Source organism: Octodon degus, unplaced genomic scaffold, assembly GCF_000260255.1.
Source record: "Octodon degus isolate 3935 unplaced genomic scaffold, OctDeg1.0 scaffold00276, whole genome shotgun sequence".
NCBI lineage: Eukaryota > Metazoa > Chordata > Mammalia > Rodentia > Octodontidae > Octodon > Octodon degus.
This window is the reverse complement of record NW_004524852.1, coordinates 920,874-930,443: the sequence shown is the minus strand read 5'-3', so window position 1 is coordinate 930,443 and position 9,570 is coordinate 920,874. Positions and strand designations below refer to the sequence as shown.

General features: G+C 42.7%; 2 gene segments (V, D, J or C); both read right to left on the bottom strand.

Moving 5' to 3' along the window:
- The window catches only part of LOC101566017, a 432,133-nt gene that overhangs the window by 159,232 nt on the left and 263,331 nt on the right, over positions 1-9,570 (bottom strand).
- LOC111814161 overlaps positions 1-9,570 on the bottom strand; it is a 186,877-nt gene that overhangs the window by 80,031 nt on the left and 97,276 nt on the right. The window contains 1 exon segment of the C gene segment in view: positions 4,532-4,542. Coding sequence covers positions 4,532-4,542 — 11 coding nt within the window.

The following is a 9,570-nucleotide window of genomic DNA, read 5'->3' as shown; positions in this document are numbered from 1 at the left end:
GCTGTTTGGGTATCACAACAGTTGCTGTCTCTTGAACATCTTTCCTTAAAACATCGCAGTCTTCTTTGAGAATACTTTTAAGTCGTTGAGCTCCTTTGGGGCATACTTTTTTTCTTTTCAGCACTCATTTTTTCCCCACTTACTCTGTAAACTTTTAGCCATGTTTTAATTGAGAAACGTGAGAGCAGGCTCACCGCCAAGACCCCACGCTGACTGTTTTACTCGTTCTTTAAATGAACTCCTTGAACTCACATTTCATTCGAAACTAAAATTAAAATTTATTTTTAACTGACATATCAAATTGTACTATGGTTTGATGCACTGGGCAATGTTTAAATCAGGTTGAACATATCTATCTCCTGAAACATTTATCATTTCTTTATAATGAAAATGTTCAAATTCCTTTCTTTCTAGCTTTCTGAGACTGTAATCTGTAGCACACCCACTGTGCTTTGCACACCCAAACTTCTAACTCTGATTTAGCTCTAACCTAGCACTTGTTGTTGATCAACCTCTCCCTACTTTTCCTTCCCACTGCTATCCCCCGGGCTCTGGGAACCACATTCTCCTCTCAGTTTCTGTAAGAGATCAACTCTTTTAGGTTTCATGTATGAGTATGATCTTGCTGTGCTTGTCTTTCTGTGCCTGGTTTATTTCACCTAATTTGCACAAACTGTTGAGGGTCAGGCAGCTGGGTAACTGTATCTCTGCTTAGACAAACCTAAGGAAGAATGTTATTTATAACACTGAGCCAAAAGCGGTCCTGGAACATGGGGGAGGGGTTCTTTCCTTCCTGCCTGCTCCTGTTCTTAAGGAGAAAATGTTCTGTCCTGGAGACCACTGAATTCAGATTAGGAAGATTTGAGGCTGCATGCAACTCCACCACCTACTTGTGAGTCACTTACTTCCCCACACCTCAGTTTCTTGGGCAATAAAATGGAATAATACTGTTCCATGTGACTGTTGTCATCAGGAAATTATACGTGTGAGTCCACCTTGTGATCTACAGCTAGGCAAGTGCTAGAGGCCAGTTGACTGTTGTAGGAGGTGGAAGGGTTGTTGTTCATGCTCTTGGGTAAGGTTGCCCAGTAGTAACTCTTCTCTTCCTTTACCATGGCTCTGGAAATCTCCAGAGAGGACTGTCTGGTTGAATTCTCAACTTAAGGGGGCTGGCTCAGTGGAATAAGTGCTACCCTGGCAAGTGCAAGGGCCTGAGTTCAATTCCCGGGTCCACCAAAAAAGAAAAAAATTCTCAACTCTCAACTCTACCAAGTAAAGTAAGCTGCAAAATTTGGCACTGAAAAATTTTACTCTGAGTTATTTTTCTCATTGTCTGCATTACTGAGTTACTTTTTCTCATCATTGCTTTTACTTTTCTCATTGAGTTACTCATGGCAAAATACCCAACACACACAAGTTAAAGAAGAAAAGATTTATTTTTGGCTCATAGTTTGTTTTGGTCCCTGGTCAGCTGGCTCCATGGCAAGATGGCATGGCAGAGGAGAAATAGTCCATGGAAGGGCAGGCACAAAAGAGCAGCAGCAGGAGCAGCAGGAGCAGCAGGAGCAGCAGGAGCAACAGGAGCAGCAGGGGCAGCAGCAGCAGCAGCAGCAGCAGCAGCAGCAGCAGCAGCAGCAGCAGCAGCAGCACCTTCCTTTCCTTTTTATCCCATCCAGGCTACAACACTTTTGGGTGGCAGTACCACACCCAAAGTTGACTTTTCCATTATCCACATCCAGAACTATGCTCAACTACTTTAGTTATCACACACCTTTAATCCCAGCATTACCTTAATCCAGTAGCACACATCTATGAGCCAGCTACCTTCCTAAAGCCCCACCTAAGAACACAAAGGTTTTGGGGGATATCAAGCTACCTTTCGTAGCATATTCCTTCTAAAAGGAACAAATGTCTCTAGCTTTTGCTGCTCCAACAAGGTACCTGGCCTAATATCTGAAACAGAATCAAAGTAAAAAGAAGACAGAGAAATTGAGGAGCACATCAGAGAATCAGGGGACCGAGCTTCCAGTGTGGTATTACAGAACCACCTGCCTTTTCAGTCTTCTCACACACTCTCCTGGGGATGCTTTCATTGGAGTCATTCACTTAGCTATTTAGAAGCACCCACTCGCTTCTATGGTGTGTGCCTGCTGGCAAGATGATGTTTTTAACTTGTAATTCTGAGGCTCCAAGGTAGATCTCACCTGTGCAGGAAGACAAATACTCAGATCCCTGCAGGGATTCTCTTGAGAAGCAAAGGGCTCGGTTTCTAAACCATTTTCTGGCCTTTATTTCTCTTCACAGCCCTTCATGTCTCATAGACTTGGTTTTGTCTGTGGACAAGAAAATGAACCTGAGTCAGCAGATGTTCTACTCCAAAAAAACATCTTCAGGAGTTGTACAGACAGTCTGAGTTCTTTTTCTTTCTGCAGCAAGTGGCAGAATCTCTTTCCTGGAGTGAGGCTAAGAGCTTGGCAGGGGAGTTCTTGGTATTTAGCTTCAGAGTGTTAATGCTCCTTTCCTCTCAGGATGTGGACATTTCTTTTTTTTTTCTCAATATATTTATTTTGGACTTTTCATTTCTGTACCAAAGCAGCTATTTCCATACACTTTGCTAAAATGTCAATCTTCCATAAGACAAAAGGCCATATCTGAAGCATAGAATTTAACAGAAAATATTATTGCACTGGATTTAGTTTTCAGTAGCAGCTAAGTGCCTATTTTGTACTCTCCCCAAATCAAGTGCCCTGTAAGTATTGATGTGAACTAAAGAAAACATAAAATTACCAAACAAACATAATGGGAAGATGAAGTAAGTGGAGTGGGCAGTGAAAATTAAATGAGAAAAAACAAAGTTAAAGCGTAGGAAAAGGTTTAATGGAATAGAATTATCTAGTGAAAGAACAAAGTAGAGTACGTTAAAAGTAAAAAAGAAATATAGCAGCTTAGACAAAAGGAATGTGGGGGTGGAGAAAGCTGGTGAAGGTGTTAGGATAGTCACCTCTCAGCCTCAGCTCCCTCTGGGGTCACATGGGGAGTTTTAAGGACTATAGAAGCCTGGGTGCCCCTACTACCTTGATTTAGCAGGCTGGGTTGGGTTGTTGGTTCCAGGATTTAAAAAAAAATCTTTTCAGTTTATAGTGTATCCAGCATTGAAAACCATTTTTTTTTTTTTTTTTTTTTTTTTTTTTTTTTTATAAAAAAAGAATTGTACTGCAGAAAATGTCTGTTACAGTACTGTCCTTAGGGCACAAAGCGGAGATGCCACTTGTGACCATGAGGGTTGCAGTGGGAACGAGAGCTGCTGTTTTCTCCCTTTGTCTTTTTTCCATGATAGGATGAGCCCCCAATAGTACTCCTGCCTCCGGACCACTCACTGCTGGCCTCTGATAAGCCAGAGAATATGAGGTCTGCTTAGGTCAGCATCAGCCGTCTTCTTAGTCCCCTGAGCTCCTACAAAAGTGCTGGGCACATAAGGGGTGCTTAATCTTTCCTAGGCAGTATCATCCTGGTCTTTGTGGTCCTTCTCTGCTGAACCAAGTGGGCTGAATTGATGTTTTTAGTTCTTCCTCCTAATCCTGCCCTGACTTTCCAAATCAAATTCTGTCCCTCCCAGCTCATGGAGAAGCTGATGGTGGAACTCAACCAGGGAGACGTCTAGCTGAGTCATGGCAATGGACAAGGCACAGTGTGTGTGTGTGTGTGTGTGTGTGTGAGATGGAGAACACAACTGGCAGTACACCACCCTCAGAGCGACGGGGGTTCTTCCCATATTTCAACTTTGTTTTGATCTCCTAATTTCCAGAATTACAAAAGACCATAGTCATCCAGGAGACATCCCACGAGTGACTATGGGTTACGGTCTCCTCCGTGGCTTGCTGTTTTTGTTGGGAGCTTTATATCCTACTTTCCCAGAATTTCTGATTTCACATAGAGTGAGCTGTGGGTAAAATGTAAATTTCCTGCTGTCCCTGGAAACCTTTTTTGTTTTGCCTTGGTTGCTGGGAGCACAAAGGGCTTGGTGAGCCTCAAGTAGAAGTGGAAAAGCTAGAACAGAGGTTTTCATGCTCTTAATAAACTAACCTATGCTTTTGTTCATGGAACTAAATTTATTAAAAAAACAGCACAATATGATACTATACTCCTGTCTAGCAATGTTCCAAGAGAGAGCCAATAAATTGGAAAACCCTGGACTGGGAGCAGATAATTATTTTTGGAAGCCCTTCCCTTTGCGGTACTTTGTGCACATAAGTAAAAGCACTTTCCATGTTTGTCCTCTAAAAATGAAGACAATAATTTTGTTCAAGGCTCTTGGTTCAGAGTAGGCTGGGGAGAGATGGAGAGAATTAGGGAGAATATCTGCATTCATTTTTTTCCCTTCCTTTGGTGGTGGAACTTACATAATAGAATGCAAATGTTTTAGTGCTTATCTGGAGCTCAACTTCTACTGCTGGAATTACATAGCTATGGAATTAAGCTCTTTTCTTATATCTCCAGCCTGCCAGTGGTCTCCTTGGCACAGAGTGGTGACTGAGCTGGGCTCTTCAAGAACTTTAAGGAAATTGCCTGTTTCATTCATGGAGAAGTAAATAATAATCCTCCATACTCCATTAAGAAGGACAGGGGAGAGCTGTAGATGCCTCCCTGGAAGTGAGACCCTAAGTGAGTCCCTGGGCAGTAAGACCCTGGTAGTGAGTCCACCTAAGCTCAGAGTGAAGTGGTCCTTTCTTTTGTGTGTGGTCTCTGATGCCAGAGAAGCAGAGGTTTATTGATGAAGAGGACTCATCCTCTTTTCCCTGATGGTTTGGTGGCTCTGGTTCTTCCTGCCTATAGTTCCTGCTACCACTAACATGTACTTTTGTCATCTATAACCATAGGACCTCCTAGCTCTGGGGCTACTAATTTTCACTTAATATTTTTTCACAGATTAGGAGGAAAAGGGAATAAGGCAGTAAGAATGGAACTCTGTAGCCAGAGCTAACTAAAGAAGCAATGGGTTTATGGTGGTGGGGGAACCCGGGTACCCCATTAGGACACATATGAGAAGATAGATGTTGTTATGGTTTGGAACTAAAGTGTCCCCCAGAACTCTCATGTGGTCAGAGGTGGTGCTTTTGAAAGGTGGTTAGATCATGGGGGCACTGTATTCACCAGTGGATTTATTTATTGGAGAGTCCAGGAGTTGAATGTGCTGTTGGGAAGTGGGTCTGACTAGAGGAGGTGGGTCACTGGAGGTGTGACCTCAAAGGGTATATCTTCTTCCCTTGTTTCTCCCTTCTCTCTCTGCTTATTGACCACCATGCTCTGAACAGGTTTCTTCTGCCCAGGCTCTTTCAATCTGATGTTTCTGCCTATGAGTTAACCAACCATGGACTGCAATGTGAACCAAAATAAATATCTCTTCCCTTAAGCTGAGGATGTCATGTATTTTGTCTTAATAGTGAGAAAGTTATCAAGACGGATTCTGGTACCAGAGAAGTGGGGTCGTTGCTGTGACTGTACCTGACCATGTGGTTTCAAACTGGTTCAAGGGAAGATTGGAAAGGTTTGGCCATTCTGATCAGAAAAGTCTTACAAAGCTATACACTGAGCTTGATGGAAGGTTCTCATCAGAACTCAGAAGATCAGAATGCTGAAAGAAATACCAATGGTAAAGGTCAAGCTCAGGAGGTCTTGGCTGGGAACAAGAACTCCATTGGTAGTTGGAGTTGAAATGTTATGCTCAGGCAGAACGTTCTTCTACACGTTCCCCACATTCTGAGACTTTGTGGGAGACTGTGGCATCAGACTAATTCTGGCAGAAGAAATTTCAAGGCAGCCTGATGTATGAGCTGTAGCATGGGCGCTGCTAAGCTTTAAGTGAAAAGCTGGAGTAAATTTAAATATTTAAAAAGATTTAATTTAAAAAATTTTAATATTTAAAATTTTTGAATATTTAAAAAAATTGCTGGTGGACAGAAAGGAAGAGTATGTACAGTTGGTTTCTGTGAAGTTGGGTCTTGTAAAGTTGAAGTAGAGGAGAGCTTGGTTGCTGAAAACATTAACATTACAAAAAAGCCAAGTACTTTACATCAGGACAATAGGAAAAATGCTTTGACAACATCACAGGAATTAACCTGACCCTGTACAGGCTGAAAAGAACAAAAGTGAAGGACTTTGCTTTGAGAAGAGAGCCCCAAAGCTGGCTAAGGAATGGGTTCCCTGGGGTTTGGGTCACAGTGCCTCAGTCATCGAGGCACTTGGAGGTCTCTGCGTCCATCATACAAAGGTGCCCAGCTACTGCTCAAGTTATGAGTGGTCCTTGGTGCCATCCATGTGCAACCGATTTTATGGGCATATGGAATGCAAGAGCTACTGGGTTAGGGAGGAATCTACACAGACTTTAGAAAAACCCCTAGATGCTGGCAGTGTGCTTCTGGGAGGGTGGTGAATGAAGCTGTGACAGGAAGCTGAAAGTGCAGTAGAAACCCCAGGAAATTAAAGATGTCAGGGCCATAGATTATGTGCAGAGGAAAAATGCAGGTAGTGAGCAAAACCATTTCAAGAGAGAAGCTATGAGATGAGGACTGTAACTGTCAATAATATAGGGACAAGGAGGCCCTAGCCCTTTTGATTTCAAGGAGACTTTGTACTTGGACTTCAAAGCAATTCTGGATCTGTTTAAATCTTTGGTGAGTCTTAGATAGATTAAGTACATTTATGTAAAGAGATGTGCTTGAATCTTTTGGGGGCTGAGGTGGAATGCTGTGGTTTCCATCTAGAATGTTTTCCAGAACTCTCATGTACTCTGAAGCAGGGCTTTCAGAGGGTGACTGGATCTTGGGGGCATTATGCTCATGAATGGATTCATTTGTTGGTAAGATCAGTGGGTGAGTGTGCTGTTGGGTCTTTGTTGGTGGATTTTGTGCCACACAGTGAATATTGGTGGTGCAGGTATAGGGACAGGAATAGGGCCAATGACTGGGGTAGACACAATTTATTTGTCATATTCAGCATGCCTATAGATGCTGTAGTTAAGTGGCTGTTTTAAAATCACCATCATCCTACCACTGTGTTAAAGCCTAGTTTAGAATGCAAGTGCTGTTATACACAATGTGTGTATGACAAGTTAAAAGGCTCTTCACGTTGAGCTGCATAATGAATACTTAGCATGAGTGAATGAAAAGATTACTGAATAGAAATAAGAGCTATCCTTTTGGGAGGGCATTCATTGTGAAGTAGGCTGAGAGCTAACACACATACACGACTGCACAGTGACTGTGGAAACTTGGGAAGTTGGCAAGAGAGAGTGGTAGAAATACTGCCAATCTGCCCTTGGATGATGGAACACCCTCAGCAGCCATCAAACTGGGATAACATTGCATCACAGTACATGACCAAGCACATGACACTGACCTCAACTGACAGCAGAGTCCAGGCTGTGGTGAGAACCCAGGGATGGAAGATAACAAGAGACACAGAGGGATTGGCACATACCAGAAAGATGGACTAAGGGAGCCCAAGGAAAGAGGAGTTTTGGAAGGCTCAACCAACAATGATCTCTCTCTGTCAAAATTCCTTAGTTTAAAAAGTGTCAGCTTAAGCCCCCTTTGGTGAGCCAGAGGTGGAGCTGAGAATCACAGCTGAAGTGTGTTAGCACAATGTCGGCTTTATTCACAAGTTGGCGGTGTTTTCACTGACTTACAATGTGGCTGGGGACTCAGCTGGATAGCATACCAGAGGCCCAGCAGAAATTCCTCATGACACATCTGCCTAGGGGACTCCTTATTAACAAATATAGCAACACAAACTATTTCAATATCCAGGGAAATATGATGGGAAGGGATACTAATAGAAAAATAAAGGTAGAGTTTAAAATGCTGTGGCAGCTAAAAAATATTTTTGTAGAAGATGTGCAATGCAAACAACTTTCTTCTTGTTTTGACAAATACTAAGTTTCAAGGATGTGGAGGCTAAGGACAAACTAATTTTTGAATAACTGAGATGGGAAAAGCTAGTCTCTATATAAACACACAATGGAGCTGGGCAAGAGGATCACATCCACAGGGCAGCTGAGGCCTCCCCATATGGGTGCGAGGGACCCCAGTTTTCTCACACAGGTCAGATGGTCCAGTAGCACCTGAGCATGGAGTCTCCTCTTCTTCTAAGGGAGTATAAGCCTAGCTGATTTTGACTAGGGGAGGAGGACCCAAGGGGAGACTCAGAAAAGGACAAGAGCAACATTCAGAGCAAGGGTCAGATGTTCAGTTGCCTGCACTGTTATTAGAACTGTGCTCCTGAAACATCTTTCTGTGATCAGGGAGTCCTCCTCCTTGGCCCAGAATCCAAATGCAGGAGTAAGCATTGTATGGTTGACTTGCTACCCTGCTCAGGTGGAGGATTTTTAGGGGAGCACCTTGTTGCCCTCCTTTTGGCTTTTCCTTTTAAAATAGGGAGTAGATATGAGTGAGGACTGTTGCAAAGAGTGAGTCATCCGTGGTTGTAACCTACTGGCATCGCCAGATGGGGTGCAGGAATGTAAGCAGTTTATAGAAGTGTTATGGCAGCTTTTACAGCCACGAGGGATGATATTGGCTTATTTTAGCATTTTTAAACTCAAGTATTCACTTCATGCCAATGTATGTAGCTGTGTTCTCTCATTTGAGGTAGTTCATTTGGAAATACAGAAGGATGAGGCATTATTTCTTTAAATAAAATATTCCCTTTCATTACATCTGGGTCTCGGTGATCCCTAAAGCAGAAACTCAGTTCAAACATTAATCTTAATAATCATATATTAAATATTTACTACTCAATGCACAGTGGAAACTCAAGATGAAATAGACTGAGGAGACCTGCCCTCAAGGGGTTCATAAATTAGGGGGAGGATGAAGGAAGTCACAAACAATTACAGTCAAAGAGAAAACACATGAAATAACTCAAGAGGCAGGTGCTAAGGTGGCTACACTGAGGGGACAATCTATCCTCAGAGGAGAGGTTTACATTGGATATTATAAATTTGTTAGTCACAAGCATTATCTGGGTTACTTTCTTTATTGCTTAGACAAAAATACTAAAATAAGTTCAAGATATAGTTCAAGGAGGAAAGGTATTGTAGTCAGGGTTTTTAAAGGAAAAGTTAAATATAGGACACACAATTTATAGGATTATTTTATAATATTCACCTAAAGAGTCAAATTCAAGAGTGTGGGAGACTTGTCCATACACCAGAGACCCAAAGAATCCAGCTGAGAGCCTGGATCCCATGGTAGTATTTTACCTGAGTTTGGCTAAAGAGCTACGGCCTCTGGAATGTCCTGCATGAGTCCAGCTGGAGGCCTAGAACTCATATCTCATGCAAGTCTGTATCACTGGGAAGGCCCAAAGGTCAGTGGCAGAAGCCAGAGAGTCTGCACCAGTGGGGTGAGGATCTGTGCCAGCCGGATGAGGGATCTTCACTGGAGCTAGGAAGTGATGCTCATGATAAGGACCAGAGCTCCTCTGAAAAGAACCATAGCCATCCTCAGTCACTGAGGGCCTGAGCTCCTTCAATGATGAGAACAGCTGAGTTCATATCAGTGAAATCAATGT